This window comes from Onychomys torridus, chromosome 2 (genome assembly GCF_903995425.1).
Source record: "Onychomys torridus chromosome 2, mOncTor1.1, whole genome shotgun sequence".
Classification (NCBI taxonomy): domain Eukaryota; kingdom Metazoa; phylum Chordata; class Mammalia; order Rodentia; family Cricetidae; genus Onychomys; species Onychomys torridus.
In genome coordinates, this window is record NC_050444.1 from 70115773 (window position 1) to 70140977 (window position 25205).

The window sequence follows — 25205 nt, forward strand, 5'->3', positions numbered from 1 at the left end:
CTTGATCAGAATCTTGTCCTGCTGTCCAACTCTTGTGCCCTCTGTCCCTTTCATTCGCTCCCACAGGTGGGTCGCCCCGTTGAAACCCCGCTGGCCGGGGCAAGAACCCATGCAGAAGGAAGGTTTGGCTTTCTGCCTGCTTGCCTTCACTCTATTGGCAAGTACACTATCCTGTTCCTGCCACTGCTGCATTTCTTCACTCAGATTAGAACCAGCTTCATCAGGCTGCCAGCACTGTTTGGAGATCAGCAGCTTTCCAAAGAATGCTTCAGGGCCCTCAGCACCAGGCTGGTACTGTTCAGACAGTCAGCCTCATGGACTGAGCAACCCTGGGTTCTCGGCTTCTCCGGTGTGAAATAGCCATTGATGGACTATCTAGACCCTAACCTAAGCTAATCTGATAAATTCCTTTTAAATGTGTATTCATGCTATCACTTCTGCTCTTCTCAAGAATCCTGACTATACACAGCAGAATAAGAACATTTTCATAAATTATCAAACTTGATTTTATTGGGGGGGGATAGCTTTAGCAAATGTGAAAATGTTTTCTTTGTTGATTCTCCATGAGAAAAAAGATGTGTTCTTCTACAGGGGGAAAAAAGGAAAGGAAAGGGAGGTTTAGAGAAGAGTTCTGATGGGTACCATATCACAAGGTTTGCCAGCCACTGCAGTGAGGAGAGTAACAATGATCTCAATGCAGTTAACTGCTGAAATGCTCAGTAACCCCAACTGATTTTCAAATTGGGAGGCAAATTACTGGCTACAAGTTCATCAAATTTAGATCTATCTTGAACTCTGGGAACATTATAGAAATCAAGAACATCTTTGATCTTGAACATTTGGTGAAGCCTGGAATTAGGTACAGCATGGCCCAAGTCATCAGCTAAATGTGCCAAGAGTCTGAACTTCACAGAACTATCATCCAAGGAGATATCTTGCCAATTACTAGGAAGAGATGAACCAAGAACTTCTTTAACACAAGATTCCAAGCGACTCTGGAGATCGTCAGGTGGTGTGTATGCTCGGCTTCGTAAGGGTGGACACACCAGAACAGGCTCTTTTTTCACTTCTTCGACTGCCTCAGCCACCACTGGCTCTTCCTCCTTTCTGGAATGATCAAAAGCAAACACGTGAATCTTTAGCTCATTATCTTAATAATGCTCATAAATATCTGACTGAATCTTGCCTTACAATCAAAATCCAGTATTTTGTTCACTTAAGACTTTCTGAGCACAGTGGAGAGCAGAAAAGAGTAAGATGATCATCTACCCTTCAAGTGTGTATAGTTGAATCAATTGTTAGAAAAGAAAGCAAAAGCTTAGTATGTATTTTACATACTTGTATGAATTCTAAAAAGTAAAGAACAATGATAAAGTAAACTGTTCTGTCTAGGAGTCCTAGTCTATCTTAGTTGTTTCCATTGCTGTGATAAAACACCATGACAACAAGCAACTTGTTTATTTCATCTTACAGTTCCATATCACACCCTATCACTGAGGGGTGTCAAGACAGGAACTCGAGGCAGGAACTGATGCAGAGGCCATGGAGGGCTGCTGCTTATTTCATTGCTCTGATGACTCACGCAGAATCACTTGCCAAGGGATGGCACCACCCACAGTGAGATGGGCCCTCCCACAAATTTCAATCAAGAAAATGCACCACAGACTTTGCCCACAGGCCAATCTGATAGGGATATTTTCTCAATTGAGGTTCCCTCTTTCAAATGACTCTAAATTTTATCAATCTGACATAAAACTAGCCACCATATCCTCCAAGATATAACTCTAATACAACTAACTAAATTTACCTCCCACCAGTTTCTTATATACATTATAGGCATGCTCAAACTAAACTATATTCTGTTTTCCAAACACATTACCACTTTCCTGACACTTGTTAGTTCAAGTTATATATCCTTACATGAATCATTTTGATCTTTACTTATGGAAATTATACTACTTGCCCTATAAGGCCTAAGACAAAATGTGTGCCTCTTAAGAACTTTAACCTGACTCCTCTAATCAAATGTTAGTTCCTCTGATCTTCATAGCAGTCTACACTGCCCAGTGTATCCCATCCTATACAAGTTTTCATTTTGATTATATTCTACCTCACAAGGTCAGAACTTCTCAGCCCCAAATAGCTTATATTTTTTATTGGGCAGTTCCCTGCTGTGTGTGAGGGGCCATTCTGTTCACTATAAGATATTTACTAGCATCCTGACATCACTTTACTTAATGACAGTAGTACTGTCCTGAGTCACAATCATGGACACTACCAATACTGTCTCTTGAGAACCACCATACCATATTGTAAGATCTTTAATATACTGGCCTGTTTTGTTAATTTGGGGTTCTTTGAAAATGAACTCAACAACTGCTTAGAAGAGAATTGGCTGACATACCATTTAAATGCTTTGGTTTGTGAACTACCTAAGTAATCCTGTTTCTTATGGAATTGGCATCTGACTGGAATTGACCATCTTTACAGAAAAAGAAGGCCAGAAATGAAATGTCTGGCCAAGAATATACTTTAGGATGCAACTTTGCTTTGTCTACTTAAGACTTTGTTCCATCAACTAATCCTTCATCCTTCATAAATTTTTGATTACCGTCTCAGTGTCACGTCTTGTGATGGCTTGAATATATTACCCTCAAAAGCTCTTGTCTTAGACATCAGTATTTGTAATTAGGCCTTTTTAGAGATAATTAGAGGAGATAAGATAAGGAGATTGGGAACGCCATAAAAGCATTAGTGGCTATAAAGAAAAGGAAAAGAACCAATCTAGTATGCCTGCTCTGTCTCACTATATACTACTCTCCACTATGTTATGAGGCAGCAAGAAGGTCTTCTACACATATAGAGCAGATAATATTGCCAACCTATTGATAAGTCATCCACTTTTTTTTTGACATTTTACTATGTCAATGGAAAAGGCACTAACACTTTACTGAAGTCTTAGGGTAAACAATATACTACAATAGTTTCCATTTTTGAAGAAAATTAGTCACTATTTTTTAAAAAAATTCTCAAGAGAGTTATGTTCATATAATTTCCACCCACTTACCTCCCATATTCCTCGAGTCCCTTCTGTTACATTTTATTGCTTTCAGAATAAATGTAATTCAGGTAAAAGACTCAACATCCCAAAAGATAGAGTGGCTAAAACAAAAACAAAACAAACAAACAAAACAAAAAACATCCAAGGGCTGGAGAAAAACAATAACAACAAATCTCTGGAAACTAAGCAATAGACTGTTGGGTCAAAGAGGAAATCAAAAGGGAACTTCCAGATTATCTTGAGATAAGACACTGGAGAGATGGCTCAAAAAGCAAAGTGTTTGACAAGTGTGGTGGTTTGAATAGGAATGGCCCCCAGAGGCTCATAGATTTGAATACATGGTCACCAGGGAATGGCACTATTAGGAGGTGTGGCCTTATTGGAAGAATTATGTCACTGGGGTTTCAAATGCTCAAGCCAGGCCCAGTGTCTCCCACTCTTCTTGCTGCCTACAGAGATGTAGAACTCTCAGCTACCTCTCCAGCACCATGTTTGCCTGCATGCTACTGTGCTTCCTGCCAATGACAATAATGGACTAAACCTCTGAAATGTAAGCCAGTCCCAATGAAATGTTTTCCTTTATAAGAGTTGCCATGGTCATGGTCTTCATGACCATGAACTGAAACCCTAAGACACTAAGTAATAGACATCAGCAATAGAAACTCTAAAGTGTCTTAGTTATGGTTTCTATTGCTGTAAAGAGACACCATGACCACGGCAACTCTTACAAGGGAAAACATTTAATTAGGGTGGCTTACTTACAGTTTCAGAGATTCAGTCTATTATCATCATGGTGGGGAGCATGGCAGCATGCAGGCAGACATGGTGCTGGCTACATCCTAATCAGAAGGCAATAGGAAGTGACTCTGGGAGTAGCTTGAGCATACAAGAACTCAAAGCATGCCCCCACAGTAACCCACTTCCTCCAACAAGACCACATCTCCTAATAGTGTCATTCCCTTTGGGCTCCATTTTCTTTCATATCACCATACCTAGACCAAGTGAACAAGGAGGACTAGAGTTCAATACTCATCATCCTGTAGAGAAAACTGCCAGGTGTGCAAGCCTGTAATGAGAACACAGGGGAGCCAGAGACAGGAGGTCTTGGGATGGCTGGCTAGTCAGTCTAGTCAAGTTACTGGGCTCCAGATTCAGTGAGAGACCATGTCTCAAACTATAAGGTGGAGTGTGACTGAAAAAGACACCCAATGTTGACCTGTCCTTCACATGTTTTTAACATACACAATAACTTGAGATAAGTGAAAATGTATAGTATAACTGTGTGAGCTACTTTTATGTCAACCTGACACAAGCTAGAGTCACTTGGGGAAAGAATTTTACTTTAGAAAATGCCCACATCAGACTGGCCCATGGGCAAGCCTGTGCCTGGGGCATTTTCTTGCTTGAAAATTGATGTGTTTTGAGAGCCCACGTCACCATGGGTGGTACCATACTTAGTCTGGTGGTCCTGGGTGTTATAAGAAAGCAGGTTGGAACTTACTTGGTAGCCCAGGCTGGCCTCAAACTCACAGAGATCCGTCTGGCTCTGCCTCCTGAGTGCTGGGATTAAAGGTGTGCACCACCACCGCCCGGCACTTTTCTTTTTTGTTTTTGTTTTTGTTTTGTTTTCTTTTGAGCTGAGGATTGAACCCAGGGCCTAGACAAGCACTCTACCACTGAGCTAAATCACCTACCCAGGTGGTGGTGGCGGCGGCGCACGTCTTTAATCCCAGCACTCGGGAGGCAGAGGCAGGTGGATCTCTGTGAGTTCGAGGCCAGCCTGATCTACAGAGCGAGATCCAGGAAAGGCACAAAGCTACACAGACAAACCCTGTCTTGAAAAACCAAAAACCAAAAACCAAAAAAAAGAAAGCAGGTTGGGCAAGCTGTGCAGGAGTGCGCCAGAAAGCAGCACTGCTCTATAGTCTCCACATCAGTTCCTGCCTCTAGGTTCCTGCCTTGAGTTCTTGGCCTGACTTACCTGGATGATGGACTGACCCCAAGCTATAATATGAAATAAACCCCTTCCTCACAGGTTGCATTTCATCACAGCAGTAGAAAACTCTACCAAAGACAGTAACAAACATTAAAAGAAAACCTATAGTAATAAATGACCACATCACTAAAGATTTTTAGCATTCTAACATTGAACCATATAAAACATAAAAAAAAAGAAAAAAGAAAAATGGAAAAATGTAACCCCAAAGTTAACAAGACAAAGGAAATAATAAGATCAGAGCAGATACAAATTTCATAGAAAGAAATAAACAAAACTAAGGGCTAATTCAGAAAACACAATTAAAATCAGAAATATAAGGAGATACTTGAGATGTTTGCAGAACCTAAAAGAAATACTTAAGATCCTAGGAACATGTAACCCTAAGCCAAGAAAGAATAGAAATCCTAAGCCAGTCAATAGTAAATATAAGAGACTGAAGAAAAACAAAACAGCAAAAAACATCCAAACAGAGACTGGAATCAAATATCTTCGTGTGGTAATTGTACCATACATTCAAAAAAGAACTAACATCCACCCTTCTGAAACTCTCCCTAAAGTGGGAAGAAACACATCCAAAATCATTTTATGAAACCAGGATACTAAAGCCAGACAAAGATACCACAGGAAAACTACAAGGCAATATCTCTGATGAACATAACGCAATAATCTTCAATAAAATAGAAGCAAACCAAATTCAGTAACACATCTAAAAGACAACCATACTATAACTAAATAAACACTTCCTTGGACTGCAAAGTTTGTTCAAAATGCACAAATCAATAATGATAGACCGCATTAACAGAATGAAAGTAAAAATCACATCATCATCTCAATGGAAGCAGAAAAGGTGTCTGATATAAATAAAGACTAACACTCATCCAAGATCAAAGCTCTAAACAAAATAGGTATAGAATCTACCACGACCAGATTATAACATAATTTAGGAAAGCCTACAACTAAACTCATAAAGAGTGGGGAAAAACTATTAACAAAACAGTTTTCTTTCCATGCTCAAGTACAAGCAAGGATGTTCAGTCTCAGAACTTTTTTTTTGGGGGGGGGGGGGTTTCCCCTATGTAAAGTGCACTGGCCTTGAACTCATCGATTTCCTGCCTCAACCTCTGCAAACCACTATAACATCATACTAGAAGGCATACTCAAGAGCTTTGAGAAAAGAAGGACTAAAAGGCAACCAAATTAGAAAGAAGTAAATTTGTCTCCGCAGATGACTTAGAAAAACTCAGACTATGTAACACACACAAGAAATTGCTAGAACTAATAAACTAACCCAGTAAAGTTGCAGTATACAAAATTAACATTTTTTAAAAAGTTAGTACTTTAGGGGCTGGAGAGATGGCTCAGCAGTTAAGAGAACTAGTTACTCTTTCAGAGTTCAGTTCCCAGCATCCTCATCAGGTTGCTAGCTCACAGCCACTTCTAACTCCAGCCCCAGGAGATCTGATGCCCTTTTCTGGCCTCAAAAGGTATCTATCAGTATAGAGAATATGCATACATACACATATGTACATAAATAAAATAAGTCCTCAATAAAATCAGTGGTTTCTTTAGGGAAATAATAAATTAGCCCAAAAGAAAAATCAAGAAATCAAATCTGTTTACAGATTAACAGGAAAAAAAAAAAAGAAAATATTTAGGAAAAAATAGCCAAGTAAGTTAAATATCATCTGTACACTGAAAACTGTAAAACACTGATAAAAGAAACAGAAAACATACATAAATAAAAAGACATTCATGCTCATGGATTGAAGAATCCATTATTTATGTTATTTTATCAATATTGTTAATATGTCTGCACTACTTAACATACTTAACCCAATACCTGCCAAAATAATCTAATGTCATTTTCCAGAGACATACTGAGCAATCTTAAATCACAAATAGTTGCAGTAATCATGAGCAAAAGCAATGTAGAAGAAATCGTACTTTAAGATTTAAAATTCTGTCCCAGAGCTATGGTGATCAACAATTAAAAAGAAAAAAAAGTAGAGATCTTAGTGTTTTCATTAAAAAAAAAGAAGAAGAAAGAAAGGATGTAAAGAAATGGAATTAGCTAGACTGCAGAAATCTCTTCTCTATGTGTATATACATCAATGCATCTATTTACACCTTAAAGAATAGGTAAACGAAAAATGAACATAATTTAACATCAACGGCTCCCCTCTTAAAGATCTTTTCTTATTAACCACGGTATCTTTAATATCTACTATATAGTAGACACTAAAATATTTGTTGAGTGAATAAAAGAAACGAACTTGGAACATTTGACAGTAACCAAAGAGAGAGATTTAGTTAAGACATGAGACGATGACTCAGAATTTTAACCCTCGACGTTCGTTGTTCCCTGCAAGGTCCTAGCGGTCAAGTTTCCATGCCCTAAACATTTTCTAGGTCATACAGATGGATCCCACATGATGCAGTGGGAAAACTGTAGGTAAGCAGTTAAGACACAGGGATTCTATATCCACCATGCGCGTGCTTTTCTCTTCGGTGGGCTTCAGTTCCCCCTAAAGTCACAATACTGGGGCGTGGAAAAGTGACTACTACTGGAGCATTGTACACATTTGAGAGAAATAGAAGACGTTTAGAAACTATTTATTGTATGCATCAATGAAATACACGCACGCACGACAGAGAGAGAGAGAGAGAGGAGAGAGAGAGACAGACTGACAGCCAGCGAGCGAGCGCGCGCATGAGGGTGAGGGAGAGAGATACACAATGCTGAAGCGGAGCCTTCATTTCTGACTTTGCTTAAAAACAGACAACCCCCCGCGAAGGAGTTTGGCTTACTGGCACCTACGTTCATATTTTAGCTTGATCAGTCCAAACGAGTCGTTTGCTTGTAGACACCACACGGCACGCCTTTGACACGTGGTTAATGCTGTTTACTAAGGGAACGCGAGACGCGAGGCAAAGGGCACCGTGTTGCCATTAGGAAGCTCCGCCAGTCGCGGAAACGTAAGCCGAAGCTTTTAACTCGGATCCCCACTCCACGCTAACTCCTGCAGGCTAAGGACCCATCTTAACCCTCTGAACTCTAACCCTAAGCTCCTGGTTGCTTTCGTGGGACGTAACCCACTGAGAAATCCTCAGCTTTACCTGAATCGAGACCAAAAGTCTCTATGAGTAGCCAAAGGGACCTTCCACAGCCAGCTTCTTCTAGCAAACCGGCACACACACAGCGCCGCCATCTTCGACCAGCGTTCCGGAGCTCTGGGACGTGCCCGACTCAGCCAATCACACGCGAGCTTACTGCAGCGGTCCCTGTTGTTGCCTAATCCTGTGTACACTGGGAAATGTAGTCTATTGCCATTTGCGGAAGAAGGCTGTGGTGCGCCCCCGGGGCATGTTGGGAGTTGTAGTTGGAGAGGTTCGGTGAAGGTTCCGGGTAACGCCTTCTGGTTCAGGGGTGGTCGGCTGTAGCACTGCTTGACTGTGAGGTGGAGAAACTGGCCAACAAGGAGACTACAGCGAAGCCCGGAAGACTGCACAGCCGGGCAGAAGACGGGGCTTGGGGTTGGGGGACAGTCAAGCAGATTGTCTGACATGGCCCTGGGAACGTGACCACTCTGAGACCGAGGCAGGACCTCACCAGACCCTTCCAGCGAGCCTCTCGTCTTGGCGGGGCCTAATTTCCAGCAGCCGGCTAGGCCTCATTCCTGAACGAGGACATGGCGTCCCCAAGCCCACTGCTGGAGCCAAAGGTGAGTTGCCCCTTCGAGACATCTCCGTTATTTCGCCACTGCCGAGACGGCCAGGCCGCGCCATCACCTCCTCCCCAGTCCCCATCTGCTGGCTGCCAGCTCTAAGGGGGGGTACCCCAGCCAACAGCAGAAGTACCCCTTGCTCCGGGGTGCAGTTAGTTCATTACAAACTGTCCATGGGCTCTTTTTTGAAGAACTTGATGAATCGGCTGGAGAAAATTAAGACTGCTCCAAGTTAGTTCTCATTTGTGAGTTCCCCAAGTGAGGCACAATTTTTGATATCCTCTGTCTTCTGCAGCTGGCCTGATGGCTGAACTTAAGGTGCTTAGGAACCTAACGGAATTTAGTTGAATTGGGTCACAAGCTGGTGTGGGTAGACCATTGGAGGGGGACGGTGAGAGAAGCGTGGAGAGGTCTTGAGGCTGTTAACTACAATTAAAATAGTAGTGACGTTACTGTGTAATAACCAAACCAGAAAGGGCTTTCAGTTTAGAAGGCACAGATTCAGATCAGTTCCTTTCCAGTCTAGGTGCTTGCCTGTAAAAGTCAGTTCCAAGCATTGGGCACCTTTTGATATTCTTAACTTTGTTCCTCCTAGTGAATATGACCATGGTAAGTGATAGCATTGTCCCTGAGACAACTGGAACTGACTACAGAAATCATACTATTTCAGCAGTTGCTGGCAGTTGAGGATATGACTATGTTTTTTACCCAGGAGGAGTGGGATTATCTGGATCCAGCTCACAGAAGCTTGTATAAAGATGTCATGATGGACAGTTATGGAAACCTGGTCTCTCTGGGTAAGACTGTGCTGTTTCTCTAACATATCTAATGCTAACACTCATATTTAGAACACTCCAACCAGTATTACTAATGCCGATATTGTTTTGTTCCAAAATTCTGATTCACATCTCTCGGCCACTAATTATCTCCACGACTCTTATTCCTACCTTCCTTGTAACCAAAATGCAAGGTTTTTAAGCCTCCTGATCTCTTTTCCATATTGCTCTGTGCTTTTCTTCCTGGCGCATCTTCCCACTGCTTTCCTCCCACCCCTTTTCACTGCCTTCTGGAGTGAAGTTTCTTTACACAGTGTTCTTACCCCTCCTGGCACGAACCCAGGGACACCACTTCTCTGGCAGACCTTCAAGTGGGGGCTGCTCGTTCTCCCCAGTCGTCCTTCCCCTTGCTTTGTCTCAAGGCTTTGTCTCAAGAGCTGATTATTCTTCCAGCCCTTCAGTGCTGCGCCCAAAGCATTTGTTTTCTACCCTTCCAATAAAATGTCCTCTGGGTCAGAAGTCTTGCTCTACCCAGTCTGTCCCTTTTTCTCAACGTCTGTCAACTTTTTTTTTTTTTTCCCGTCTTTAGTCTTCACTGCTTAACCCAGTCAGTAAGTGAGCCCCAGTGGATCATGTAGACTTCAGGAACCTGCTTTCTACACTTATTAACTACTCATCTCATTGATCATGGTCATAAGTTTGTTATAACAAGCAAGTGTGAGAACACACTGTCCTATTCTCTGACCACTTATTTCAGTAACTGTTGTTGACTCTAACTAAATGAAGAGGTGAAACAGGCCTGCTTCTTGCCCTGGTGGAGCTTAACTGTGGCTTACCTTTCCATTTCTCCTTCACCTGTCTACCTAAACCTATTCATTCTTAATGTATTTCCTTCCTCTTGGTGTGTCCATGTCTTCCCGATGGTTTCAATCCTTTCCTAACTTGTGAAGATGTCTTCTAATCACAGCATGTTGTCTGGCCACTTTCATATTATGCTGTACTTATTCTGCAAATTTCAAATTTTGTATTTATTATAAGGTCTGTCCCTTTTGCCCCCTTCTACCTGATACCCAAGCACCACAGAAAAATTCTCTAATTAAAGGATCAGTGTCCTATAAGTATCTAGTGAGGAGGGGATGTTTGTTTGTTTTGTGAAAGGATCTCTCTGTGTAGCCCTGGTTGACCTATGTAGACAAGGCTGGCCTGGAGGTAACAGAGGTCCACTCAGCTCTGCTTCCTAACTGATTAGGAATTTCTAAGGGATTAAAGGCATGCACCACCATACCCACCATAGTGGTTTTTGTATGTGATACTCTTCTTTTCCTATTAGTTTTAGTAGCAGTTTCAAAAATTTAAATTTTCTCATCACTCTGTGGGCTTCATCTTCCATTTCACAGACTATTAAAGTAGAGTTCACTAGCACGAATTCTTAACTCCTGTGCCCCTCATCCACTCACCCTTAAACCAGCTTCTGTCTCTTCACTAGAAACTGAGCTGTAGTCTTAGTTCTTTGTCCCTTGCTACTTAAAGAAATTGGGCCTTTGGCCTTGTTTATGCTAAGCAGCCTTTCTGTCAGTGAGGTAACATCTCCAGTTCATTACCCTTCGTAACTTCATTACCCTTTGTAACCTCTGTTCTTATGATAGGTTTACATCATGGCCTTTCCAACTTGGGGAAAAAGAAACATCTGAACCAGTCAGTGCCTTCCTCTTGCTATTTCCTGTGATTGACTGCTTCTCTTTGCCCACCATTTTTTTTTTATAAGTTCATATCTATTTACTACAACTTTACCTTCTGCTATCTCTGTGATTTTTGTCTTGGCTCCTCAGTCTCTGTAAGTTGTTCCATAGGGATTTATTAACAACCTCATTGTCAGATACCATAGACTCTTTTGGACCTTAATCTAGGCCCCCCCCCCTTTTTTTTTTTAATGTTTATGGCTTTTTTGGTTTTTTGTTTTGAGACAGGTTTTTGTTTCATAGCCCAGCCTGGCTTCAAATTCACAGTCTTCCTACTTCAACTACCCAAATTGCTGGGATTTCAGGCATGCCCCACTATACATTGTTTACTTAAAATTCTTTATTGCTTCTCTGTATTTGCTTATATTCCTTACTATCTATCTCCTTTGCTTGGAGACCCTTACCTATACTCAGGTCATTAGCTGCCACCATGAGATGGTAAGTCCAAGCTGAGAAAGGTAATGTGGCACCTAACTACCTGCTATATGGGAATCCTAGTTCTTGCCAGTTTTGTGACTATGGGGGACATCGTTTTTTATCTTTCTTCAGAAAATGGAAATAGTAGTGACATGTACTTCTTACACTGTTGTTTTGATTACCAGGTTATATATCAGTAAAGTACTTAAAATGCTGACTAGCAGGTAATAAAAATAATGAAAATATTGATTGATGTTTCCTTTTTCCCCCTTCATATGATTGCTATTTTCCTTGTCACTTCTGTTGCGTTCCAGATTGACAGTTTTCTTCTTTTGGAAATGGTGTAAGTTATGTCTGAGAAGTCTCAGATAGTCCATTGAGATCTCAGGAATCTTCTCTGCCCAGTTAAATAACCCCTCTTTACTGTCTTGTCTTTACTTCCATTTCTGCCAATCTGCAAATCATTCTCTATGTTCGTTCTCATTACACATGAATCAGCATTAAGGACAGAACCATCTTTTTCACTGGATGTTTTCAGAACTTACCATAAAGCCAGGCTTTATATTATATGCTTCTTGAATAGTCATGTTTCTGAGTAAGTTACAAGTGAATTTCAAAACTGTTTCTCTTAGTTGGATTATTATCTTGTGCTCAACTAGGTCCTGGCCATCCAGGTGATTTTGGGCTAGTCTGTTTAAAACTTCTGATGCTTCTATCACACTAGTAGAACTCCACAAAATATGCCATGGTGTATCTGGCTCACTGCCAGCTTATCTACTTGGAGGATATCCAGAAGGGTACATGTGATAGAAGCAGAGCAATGCCAGCCCTGCTTGTACCTCCTGTATGGGACACACACACTGGCAAAGGTGGAGCAGTGCTTTGGTGAACTTGCGTTTTCAGGCTTTCTTCTTGATTTTATCTTAAATACAGCTTTTCACTGTTCTTTATTTCTCCTTCCACAGTCTCCTCATGCTCTTCAACAGACCCCACTTCCATTCCCTTGATGAGTGTGCCCTTAACCAGAGACCACTGTTAGGTTACTGGTCCCCTGACTATTTTCCAAAACATAGCTCTTTCCTACCTTTATATTACACTTTTTCATGTTGGTTTTTCTTTAAAATCTTAATAGCTACATTGATGATACAGCTAATAGATAATCAGTCAGTTCTTTGGCTTTTATTTCATTGACTCATATTGGATCTTGTCAGAACTGAGAGTTAATGAGCCTACAATACCTTGGACTCACTTTTTTTTTCTTTTGCCCATGTTCTCTCCTCAGTTATTCATGCAGTTAATAGTTATTAAACACTGTGCTAGGCCCTACAAATTCTAGTTCTTCTCCATTCTCCCATTTGTTAACCAAGAAAACTGGCCGTTCTGTAAAGTTACCAACTATGGCCAACAGGTCAAATCTGTTCCACAGCAAACCCATTCCTTGATGTAATGTCTATAATACTTCTGAGCTACAGTGGCAGGACCAGATATATAGCTAGAGTAAAAATACTGTCTGGTCCTTTACTGAAAACTGTAACTACAGTTCTAAAGTTGATTTACTTTCATATTACTATCAACAGATGTCTTCTCAGCTATCATATTATTAGCCCTATTTAGTTAAAGATATTTTCCATGCTAGTATAATCCAGTAAAGGGATTTTTTTAACAGGGATATATATCTTATAGAATATATAGACATGATTATAGCTGATCAGAATAGTGCTGAAAAGAGAAGTTGACTCAGTCTCAAAAAGTAAAGAACTGTGCTCTTTTTAGTCAAATTAGGCTTCTATAACAAAAGACTATAACCTGGATGGTGTAAACACAGCTATTTATCTTTTATAGTTTTATAGAGTAGGAAGTTCAAGCTCAAGTTACTAATAAACTGAGTTCTTGATGGAGATCCCCTTCGCTGAAAATGGCTACCTTCTTACTTTGCCCTCATATGACATGAGTATAGGAGGACAAGGAGGATATTTGTCTTTGTTCTTACAAGGACCATGTATTCTATCCTGAGGACCCCACTTCCTGAGCTGATCTAAACCTGATTTCTTTTTTAGGAGAGCCCCCTTCCCATCTTAACACATTGGGGCTTAGGACTGTAACAGAGAGTCCATATAACTTTTTGCATTATCTTTTCCTTTGGCCAACTAGTTTTTATTCCTCTGTCCACATGTTTCTGTTCTTTTAACAACTGTGTTCACAGGTTATAGTCTAGTTATATTTATTTTAACTAGTTTTTTTCAGTTTCTGGGTTTCTAGAGAGACCCTCTGAGTCAGCTTGCCTGCTGAAGATAATTTAATTATGGGCACATGATGGGAAGATGTAGAGACATGATATATAATCTCCAAGATCTAGTAGTTATTTCAAGGCTACTCTTTTTGGAAGCCTACACTTAACTTTTTTTTATCTACCTATCTTGTTGACATATTTATTATATTTATGCCAATGTCATTGATTCATTTAGTTTAGCAATGTATTTTAAGTCTAACAAATTCTGTAATAATCTTCCAGAATATACTTCCAGAATTACCCAGCTGCCTACATTCTTCCAGCTGAAATTAGACTCATTGGGGTTTATTTATTATAATTAGTTGTTATTATTTTGATTGGAATATTAATAGTTTATAGATTAGTTTGGGAAGAATTATGAATTTTATAATAGAATATCATTAGTCATTTGGTTACCTCTGTTTAACTCTTCTTTATCTTTCAGAAAAATATTTGGGATAATTTTTATAGATCTTGCACTTTATTCTTTTTCTAACTTTATTTTTATTTTTATTTTTTTTTAGTGTTTGTTTGGGGGTGGGGGCTCTCACAATATGGCCCAGGCTGGTCTCAAACTCCAGGACTCAAGTGCTCTTCCTGTCTCAGCCTTTGAAGTATCTGAGTCTGTAGACATGTACCACTACAACCAATTTGATTTATTTTATTTTGTTTTTTATTTTGAGTTAAGAGTATTGCTATGTAGCCCAGGGCAGCTTGATCTTATCGGTACAGGTTAGCCTCAAACTACAGTACTTTTCCTGCCTCAATCGCCTTGAGTGTTGGGATTATAAGAGTATACTACCATACCGGGTTCTAATCTTGCACTTTTTTTAGTTATTTTTTCCTAAATTTTGTATTTTTTTGCTACTGCTCTAAAGAGCATATTTCACTTTTCTATGGTATTTACTAGCTATTTTTCTTTTTTTATGGTAATAAGACAAGACACACATACCCACAAGTTTATCTGATTTCTTTGAATAAACATCTAGAAAAAGTACAGGGTTAACAGTAATTTCTAAGGAAAACATCTTATTGTGGTTATTAACAAAAATAGTTGGCAAACACACACACACACACACACACACACACACACACACAAACAACCCTAAATGCATCTGATGAACTTTAGAAAGACTTTTTAGAGTAACTACTTTGGACCAAATTACAAAAACTCAAAGGTTTCTTTGGTAAACAATGTTGAAAAGTGATTATTAAATGGGATATATGAATGTATAATATGAAAGACAGTGCAAGTGATTTACTTATGTAATGTATAATAGCTATAGGATAGAAAGGTTGAACTGAGGCATAGAGGCCATATCATGAAAAGTCCTGTGCATTATAATATCATTATCAAAAAGATATGTCATTTGATCTTAAAGTGATGTGGTTGGTGAATCCTCAGTGTAATGCCATGAATATAATTTCATCTCTAAACAAACATCTGTCTAGAATCCATAAGGCTAATGTATAAATGTAGTATGATGGCAGCCTCAGAGTCAATGGTTCTCAACCTGTGGATTGCAACCCATTTGGGGGTCAAATGACCCTTTCACAGGGGTCCCACATCAGATATCCTGCATAGCAGATATTTATATTATGATTCACAACAATAGCAAAATTCATTTTTGAAGTAGCAACAAAAATAATTTAATGATTGGGGACCACCACAACATGAAGAACTGTATTAAAGGGTCACAGCATTAGGAAGATTGAAAACCATTGCTCAAATGGGTGCCTGATTGTGGGGGTTAAAATAAGAAGTAGACACTAGAAAGAAATCCATAGTTTTGGTGGTTAACAATAAGGGAGGGGGGAGGAGAAATCTAGGATTTAAGAATAATAGGTACTGATGTTGATTAAAAATGGGGAGACATTAAGAGATGATGATGGTAGTCATATTATGAGGTATTTCAATGGAGGATATATTTATAGGATAATGTTAAAAGGATATAATCCTGAGTAACAGTTACACAAAGTAGTTGTCAAAGGTAGACCAAGTGATGAAGTAAATTCAGTAGGAAAAAAAACGAAAGAAGTACCACCAAAAAGAACAGTGTTAAAAAATGGGATGATCAACAATTTTAGATGCTGATGCTGCTGAATAAAATAATAAAATAAAGACTTCACAATCCTGCTGTGTTCTTTGAAAGTCTGTAGTGATTTAATGAGAAATTGTTTCTATATTCTGGAAACAAATTATACTTGATGGTAGCTTACAGAAGAAATTGAATAGGGAGAAGCTGAGGAAGTAAGGAAACTGAGGGAGAGCTGCAGATTTTGTTTCAGGTGGCTTCTGTCAAGAAAAGACTTGAGGCTGAAAATGAAGTTGGTCATGTCATGGTAGGAAGATGCCAGTGGAAAGTGCAGATTGAAAGAAGAGGAAGGAATCGAACACCTGCTCAGAGGAGAGTGGAATCAGGAGAGGCAGGGAATTACTTTTGGACATGAATGACATATACATACCCTGTTGCAGGTAATTGTTACAGGTAAAGGCTGAAAGTTGAAGGGACTTATCATTCTTGATTGCTGTGTTAAAGGAAGCAATCCAGTGAGGTGAATTTGAGAGGAGATACTAGCCTAAGGAAAACATCACGTTTTTAGTAGTTGCTTGGGAGAATAAGAATTTTTTAAAATTTTAATTGGGAAAGAGTGGTATACAATAGCTTAGTAATGTTTGAAGGAGTTAAAAAACTAGAAGACTACAAAAGTGTGAGAAAAGACAGAGGAACTTGTTTAGGGTCAAATATAAAGGTGAGTTATCAAACTAGAGATGGGAAGTCAGTCTGGTACTCTGTTTTATTATGTATCATTATATTCTTTTTTCCCTTCAACTATGCAGGGTTTTTGTTAGAAGGCTGAAAAAATGTGGTATGGTTTATTTTAGGTGATATCATAATCTACCGCAGACTACTTTTTTCTTTTTTTCCTATTAACTCTGAACATATTATTCTTATTAATAGATACCCCAATTCTTTATTATAGGTGCTTGTCCTCATTATTGGTATTTTCTCTCCAGTTTCACTTAACCTCATTTTATTTGGTAGTGTTTTATGTCTTATCTTTTAATCCTGGCTCATAACTTAATATCTAGCATGCATTCGATAGTCAGCCACTAAATTCTGGTTAATAAATTAATTGTAGAATCCCCTGGTTCTTTGTCTTTCATCCTTCCTAGGATCCTCTTATGTGTCCTTTTCTCTCAACTGTTTGTCTATTCATATCCAAATAATGTTTTCTCACACTAAATTTCCTGAAATTACTATTTTCTTCCCTTGGTATCCTTTCTTTGATAATCACACTGCTATAAAAAACTTAACAGTAAATAAATCAGATAAGTAATGTTAAGTAATATTAAACCAAGAACAGTGACACATACCTATAGTCCTACCTACTAAGAATGATAAAGTAGAATCTCATGAGCCCAGGAATTCAAGGCCAGTCTAGGCAATGTATCTTGCCTCTTTTAAAAAAGTATCTAGTAAAATATATATTATGAATTAGTTTTAAAACTGAAGTAGTAAAAGAAAATACACATTAGCTATAGTATGTTGGTTTAACTTGATGACTTTTTTTTCTAATAATTTCTCTTTGCTATTAAAGAACGTGGCTGATAATTATATTTTTTATTTACAAATATTTCAGATGTTTTAAACAGAAATAAAGATGAAGAGCCAACTGTGAAAGAAGAAATCAAGGAAGACATAGACCCACCAGGTGTAATAGTAACAAGAATCAAAAGTGAAATTGACCAAGACCCTATAGGTAGAGAAACCTTTGAACTTGTTGGTAGGTTAGATAAACAGAGAGGGATCTTTTTATGGGAAATACCACCTGAATCTTTGACCCAGGAACAGAAAATGTTCAGAGGGCACACTAATGTTCGTAAGAGACCAAACTCAGAAGAGAAGTGTCATAAATGTGAAGAATGTGGAAAGGGTTTTGTCCGCAAGGCCCATTTCATTCAGCATCAAAGGGTCCATACTGGTGAGAAACCATTTCAGTGCAATGAGTGTGGGAAAAGCTTTAGCCGAAGTTCATTTGTTATTGAGCATCAGAGAATTCACACTGGGGAACGGCCCTATGAGTGTAACTTCTGTGGGAAAACCTTTAGTGTGAGCTCTACTCTTATTAGACATCAGAGAATCCACACTGGAGAAAGGCCTTACCAGTGTAATCAGTGTAAACAGAGCTTCAGCCAGAGAAGGAGCCTTGTTAAACATCAAAGGATTCACACAGGTGAGAAACCCCATCAATGTAGCGACTGTGGAAAAGCCTTCAGTTGGAAATCACACCTTATTGAGCATCAGAGAACACACACTGGTGAAAAACCCTACCACTGTACCAAATGCAAGAAAAGTTTTAGTCGAAACTCATTGCTTGTTGAACACCAGAGAATTCATACTGGAGAAAGACCTCATAAATGTGGTGAATGTGGGAAAGCATTTCGATTAAGTACATACCTTATACAACACCAAAAAATACATACTGGTGAGAAGCCTTTTCTTTGTATTGAATGTGGAAAAAGTTTCAGTCGAAGCTCATTCCTTATTGAACATCAGAGGATCCACACTGGTGAACGTCCTTATCAGTGCAAAGAGTGCGGGAAAAGTTTCAGTCAGCTTTGTAACCTTACTCGTCATCAGAGAATTCACACAGGAGACAAACCCCACAAATGTGAGGAGTGCGGAAAAGCCTTCAGTAGAAGCTCAGGACTCATTCAGCATCAGAGAATACATATCAGGGAAAAGACTTCTCCATACAATGAAACTAAGGAAAGTTTTGATCCTAACTGCAGTCTTCTTATACAGCAGGAAGTCTACCCTAAGGAAAAATCTTACAAATGTGATGAGTGTGGGAAAACTTTTAGTGTTAGTGCACATCTGGTACAACATCAAAGGATCCACACTGGTGAAAAGCCCTACCTGTGTACTGTCTGTGGGAAAAGCTTTAGTCGGAGCTCATTTCTTATTGAACATCAGAGAATCCACACAGGTGAAAGACCTTATTTGTGCAGACAGTGTGGCAAAAGCTTTAGTCAACTTTGTAATCTTATTCGGCATCAGGGTGTTCACACTGGTAATAAACCCCATAAATGTGAGGAATGTGGTAAAGCCTTTAGCAGGAACTCAGGTCTTATTCAACACCAGAGAATACACACAGGAGAGAAACCTTACAGGTGTGAAAAATGTGACAAAAGTTTTAGTCAACAACGCAGCCTTGTCAACCATCAGAAGATCCACACAGAGGTGAAAACCCAAGAAATTTATGAATGTGATGCTTGTGGGGAAGCCTTTAATTGTCAGATTTCTCTAATTCAGCATCAAAAATTACATATTATGTGGATGCAGTAAAATCAGAGACATTTGTATGCCCAAATTTGAGACTAGCTACCAAAGTGCAGTTTTAGTATGGCCCCAGTGTGGGTCAAATTTAGTGATAAAGCAATTTAATTTCCCCTTGGCCTTGCGCAAATAGTTTCTAAATATCCTATGAATAGTGGACAGTGCCTGTGGAAAACTGACTTGCAATTACTCTTGGTTTTGGGGGCCATAGAGATTTGTTGGTCATTCTAATCCCAAACTTTTAGTAGAATTGATTGGGCAAAGCATAAGAGAAATGTTCTGAAGGACCAAATGAAATTAATGCAAGGGAACTAGGAGCAACTGATGGAGAGCTGGAAATAGTTCAAAAAGTCTTAGGTTGCCAACTCTTACAGATGTCCTTCAGTTCCATGATGTTTGGCTATCCATGTCAAACACAGTGATTGAGCCAATGTAATTTGTAAAAGTCCAGATATGTTTAAAGTCACCATACACTGTTTATCACTATCTAAGGAAAGTTGTTGAAAATTGTGGAAGGTGGGAGCTCCCCTGCTTCCCAGGTTGATAAAATGAGTGAATCAAGTTGTAAAGGTATTTGTAGGTAATTAAACCAATAATGGTATTACCAAGGAATCCTTAGGAGTTCCCCCTTGGGCCTCAAAAGATCGAAAATTACTGGTTTATTTTGTGCTGTCCCATCTGTGAAACCTGTTTGTAATACTATATCAATATAAATTTATTCCTGCATAATCAGAAACATGTGAAAGTGTAGATATTTTGATTACCAAGAATTGGAAATAAAAAAGACCTAAAGTATATGCTAGAAAGTTGAGATATTTTGGTATTTTTTAAGTTTTATGGTAGATTTGCATGCAATTTATAAATCTTCATTTTTTGGTTCTAGGTCCTTTAGTTACTACTTATATACCTATTAATTTATATATCTTAATTATTAAAACCTAATTGGGTTTTTGCTTTGTGTTATTTTTTGCTTTAGGGTAATATCAGTCCTTATAGACTACTGTGTTTTGAAATCAGAATCAAAGGTTTGAAGGGAAGTACTACTTCTCTCCTTGTGACTCTAACATTTTTCTGGAGTACTTTAATATAAGATTAAATCTGGGTTCTTTAGGGTCTGTGTACAGAGTTCTAAATCATCAGAATCCTGACCCAAACCCTATAAATTTGAGCAAATGGCCTTTTTCTTCTTATATACACTATCTTAGGGTTTCTATTGCTGCCATGAAACACCATGACCAGAAAGCAAGTTGGGGAGGGAAGGGTTTATTTGGATTATATTTCCACATTGCTATTTATCACTGAAGGAGTTCAGGACAGGAACTCAAACCGGGAAGGAACCTGGTGGCAAGAGCTGCTGCAGAGGCCATGGAGGGGTCCTGCTTACTGGCTTGCTCCCCATGGCTTTGTTGAGCCTGCTTTTATATAGAACCCAGGACCACCAACCAGCCCAGAGGTGGCACCACCCACAATGGGCTGGGCCCTCCCTCATTGTTCTCTAATTGAGAAAATGCCTTAGAGCTGGATCATGGAGGCATTTCCTCAACTGAGGCTCCTTCCTCTCTGATGACTCTAGCCTGTGTCAAATTGACACAGAACCAGCCAGTACAACTGATCCCTTGTCATCTTGACACACAAGCATTAGGCCACAACCCTTCCTTTCTTATTCATCTCCAAGATCTCACATAAATAGGATAAATAACTTTAAAAGTCTCACAGTCTTTACAAATTCAAACACATCAAATTTTCATCCCTTTAAAATATCCAATCTCTTTTAAAAATCCAAAGTCTCTCAACTGTGGGCTCCAGTACATTCTTACTTCAAGAGAGAGAAATCAGGGCACAGTCACAATGTGAACTAAGTAAAACTACATTCCAACAGTATTAATAACTCAATGCCCAGCTGTCTGGGATTCACTCACAATCTTCTAGGCTCCTCCAAAGGATTTGGTCACTTCTCTGGCCTGCCCTCTGCAGCACAGTTTTTGGCTTCTAGGCTCTGACTGTCTCCACGCCACTGTTGCTACTGTTCTTATTGGTCTTCTCATGGTACTGGCATCTCTAAAATACTGGGGTCCTTTACTGCAACTGAGCTGCATTTTCACCAATAGCCTCTCATATGCTCTGTTCATGGTGCCAACTCTAAACTTCCTTTGCATGGCCTCTTCAGTCCTGGGCCTTCAACTGCTACTGAAGCTGCAGCTTCACTAATGGCCTTTCCTATCCTCTCACGGTGTCAAGCCTCAGCTGCTCTCCATGACCCCTTCATGCCTTTAAAACCAGCACCATCTGGGTGACTCTTAAACATTACCAAGTCCAGCTGTCAACACAAGGTACAACCTTAGCCACACGCTGGAAGTGTTCTCAGGAAACACTTCCCAGAAGAGTTCACCTCAGTGATGCTGGTCTCTTCTTAATCACCACTAATTTCTTAGCTCCAGCTGACCAGCATCAAGTATTCCAGCAAAGCAAAGTTTTGCTTTAGTAGTTTTGGTATCTTGTTCATCATAGCTGATTTTTCAGTCCCAGCTAACCAGAATCACAGAATTTTAATTCAAAATACCTAATATCCCTGATAGAGTCTTTAAACTTCCCTCTGAAACTTCACAAGTCATGCCTCCATGCTCTGCACTGCTCTCAAGATCCTTATCTTCCAAGCTCCTAATTAACATCTCACTTAACACTCAATGGTTCTTTTAGCCTAAAGTTCCAAAGTCTTTCCACAATCCTCCCAAGACATTGTCAGATCTGTCACAGCATTACCCCACACCTGGTATCAAAATCTCTTCTCTAGAGCCACAGAACTTATGGAATGAATACCTCCATATATATACATCCTCTATATATATATATGGGAATGACTTACAGGCTGCAGTCCAACAATGGCTAGCTGTGACTGGAAAGTCCAAGAATCTAGTAGTTGCTCAGTCCTATGAGGCTGGGTGTCTCAGCTGGTCTTCTGTAGATGCTAGAATCCCAAAGAAGTAGACTCCAATGCCAGTGAAGGAACTGATATGCTGACAAGGTGAAGTCAAGCCTGCGAAGAATGAACAAATGCTTCCTTCTTCCTTTGTCCTTATACAGGATTCCAGCAGAAAGTGTGGCCCAGATTAAAAGGTGTGCCTTCCTACATCAAGATCCAGATTAAAAGTATGTGTCATCCCACCTCAATATCTAGATCAAAAGCCTGTGTTGTCCAGTATCAAGATCCAGATCAAAAGGCTTGTTGTCTTCCTGCCTCAAGATCTGGATCACAAGTGTGCCCTCCATTTCTGGATTGCAGTTCACGCCAAATATAGTCAAGTTGACAACTGAAAAATAGCCATCAAAACCACCCATTCTGAAATTCATTTTCAAGTATCCTGGCCTCAAATACAGTGTGTGTTCATGTAAATGTTGAGACTGTATAGGTATGATAATATATCTGTATATCCTGTTGTTACATTGTCACTATACAGTTATAAATTTCAAAACAGTTATATTCTTAAAAACAGTTAGCAAATGAAGAAAGGCCTTTTCTCCAAAGGTGTGACTTCCTGATGGAGAGAACACCTGCACTTTGTCCTCTGACTTCCACATTTTCACTTGGCAGCCACATATTGTCAAACACAAACTAATTTTTTAAAAGCCTACTCATTAAACTGCATCTGCCCTAACTTTCCCAGTTTATTTTACACCAATGGTTCCCAGGTCAAGGTCTCAACTAATGATGAGGTTTCTTAGAACTCCTCTCAATGTCTTAAAAAAACCTTAATGCAAAGTGTGTTTTCACTGAAAGCTTAGATAAATTAATCTATTCTAGGGACAAGTCTATAATTCTTTATCCTAGTTCCTTGAGACCACATGTTACCAAAATCAGATTTTTTTCAGATTCTGTGGAGAAAATGTAATGCTAGTACTACTTATTACATAATTCTCCACAGGGCCTTGGCAGTGCCTCAAACACAGTTATATCTTTATTGCACCAATGATGACAGTCTTAGGTCCATTTTGCTACCAAATAATTTCCTGTAAACTTATATGAAAACTCAAGGTTTTCAGAACATTTTTCATTTTACAACTGTGAATAATGGATTGTGAGCCTATTGTTGAGAGGTACTGACATGTTTATTCTCTCAACAGTACATGAATATATACAATTTATAGATGAAACCAAGCCACAAAGTGTAATGGTCCATGGACCCATATCTAGCGGTAAATACAGTAAGTAGTTAGGGTGTCTGTTGCTGTGATAAAAACAGCATGACCATAAACAACTTGGGGAGGAAAGGATTTCTTTCATTTTACATCTTACACTCCATCATGATAGGAAGTCAGGGCAGGAACTCAAGCAGGAAGCTGGAGGCAGAAACTGAAGCAGAGGTCATAGAGGAATGCAGCATATTGGCTTGCTTCTTATAGCTTGCTCAACTTGCTTTTAGCACCTAGGACCACTTGCCCAGGGGATGGCACCACCCATAGTGAGTTGGGCCTTCCCACATTAAATCACTAATTAAGAAAATGCCCCCACAAACTTGCCCATAGGCTAATCTGATGGAGTCATTTCTCAATTGAGATTCCTTCCCTCTTCTCAAATGACTGTAGCTCATGCCAAGTTGACATAAAACTAGCTTATACACTAAATTTAAAATCCTTTGAAGAGAAGTTTTCAAAGTATAGTAGCATAAGTCTAACTGGATTTGAGACCTTGAATGACTAGTTAGGGCACTGGAACTCAGTTTGCTCCTTTTTCTGGGAGATCCCTTAAAAGCTAAATCAGGTGAACCTGCAGTCCATTTTTGGCTTGGCTTAATGTCTTCCCCATGACATCTGTAAGTGTTTGAGGGCTTCTATTCTCATTGTCACACACAGTATGATTATTAAAAATCATCTCAGTATCTCATTTTTGAAAAGCATAATGTAGGCTCATATTTGAAACAGCGTTCTCTCACAAGAAGACATGTGTCTTTAGATTGTTAATGGTTCCCCTTCTCTTTGAAGGTATTTTAGTTTCCATCCCATAATTACAACTTATATACATCACTTAAATACCCTCACCTCCTCTATTATACCAAGTACCTGGTTGGCATCTCTGCACTTACTAACTCCCAGTCATTGGCTTCTGAGCTTTCTTTATTGCTTAAGCTTCTTTGGCATGAGGGTATCTGTTGTATGAAATCTAAAATGGTTTTATAATAAAAACCTGGAGCCAAATATTGGCATAAATGCTGAAAAATTACAGACAAAGGAAAAAGCCACTGGAGAAACTTCTCACCACTACTGATTTCTCAGGTCAAATGGAAGGCAAGATCCTGTCTCCACGAATCCTAAGACTGCAAGCCTCTGAGTCCTCAGCCAAAAGGGCTTTCCTCAGCCCAAAGGGTGCTAGTTCTTGTCTCCTCACACTTTATATGCCTTTCTCCATCCAGCCATTTCATTTCCTAGTGCTTGGATTAATGGCATGTGTGCTTCCCAAATACTGGTAGCAAAGGCATGAGATCTCAAGTGCTGGGATTAAAGGTATGTGACTCCCAAGTACTGAGATTAAAGATGTATGCCACCACTGCCTGACCTCTATGCTTAATCTAGTGTCTGGCTCTGTCCTCTGATCCTCAGGCAAGCTTTATTTGATGCACAATATATCACCACAGGTATCATTTTCCCTAAAGACAAAATTTCTCTTAGTTACATTCTATGTTTATATTCAGATTTTATTTCAGTATCTATTAATACATTTATTTGGTGATCAGAGAGACAATAGGGACTGAAGTTTAAAGTCCCTTCATGTTACACAGAATTCAGAAAACTGATGTAAATAATATTTCAATGAGAAGTATAGCCCTTCAGTACAAAAGTGCATCAGTAGTAGTTAAGGAAAGTACTATATAAAAATTCTTT

General features: G+C 39.3%; 2 protein-coding genes across 3 annotated transcripts; one reads left to right on the forward strand and one right to left on the reverse strand.

The window, feature by feature from the left end:
• Nucleotides 1-492: 492 nt before the first annotated feature.
• Nucleotides 493-8292, reverse strand: Mrpl50 (mitochondrial ribosomal protein L50). The gene is made up of 2 exons (XM_036178913.1): nucleotides 8178-8292; nucleotides 493-1107 (listed from the first exon to the last, which is right to left on the reverse strand). Exons 1-2 carry the CDS (start codon nucleotides 8267-8269, stop codon nucleotides 717-719), a joined length of 483 nt encoding a protein of 160 aa, XP_036034806.1. The 5' UTR covers nucleotides 8270-8292; the 3' UTR covers nucleotides 493-716.
• A 162-nt stretch (nucleotides 8293-8454) lies between these two features.
• Nucleotides 8455-20128, forward strand: Znf189 (zinc finger protein 189). Of its 2 annotated transcripts, none has more exons than XM_036180073.1 (3): nucleotides 8455-8782; nucleotides 9498-9582; nucleotides 17632-20128. In XM_036180073.1, exons 1-3 carry the CDS (start codon nucleotides 8750-8752, stop codon nucleotides 19338-19340), a joined length of 1827 nt encoding a protein of 608 aa, XP_036035966.1. In that variant the 5' UTR covers nucleotides 8455-8749; the 3' UTR covers nucleotides 19341-20128. The 2 variants fall into 2 exon arrangements, with proteins under 2 accessions (XP_036035966.1, XP_036035967.1); XM_036180074.1 differs by having other exon boundaries at nucleotides 9501-9582.
• The last annotated feature ends 5077 nt before the right edge of the window (nucleotides 20129-25205 follow it).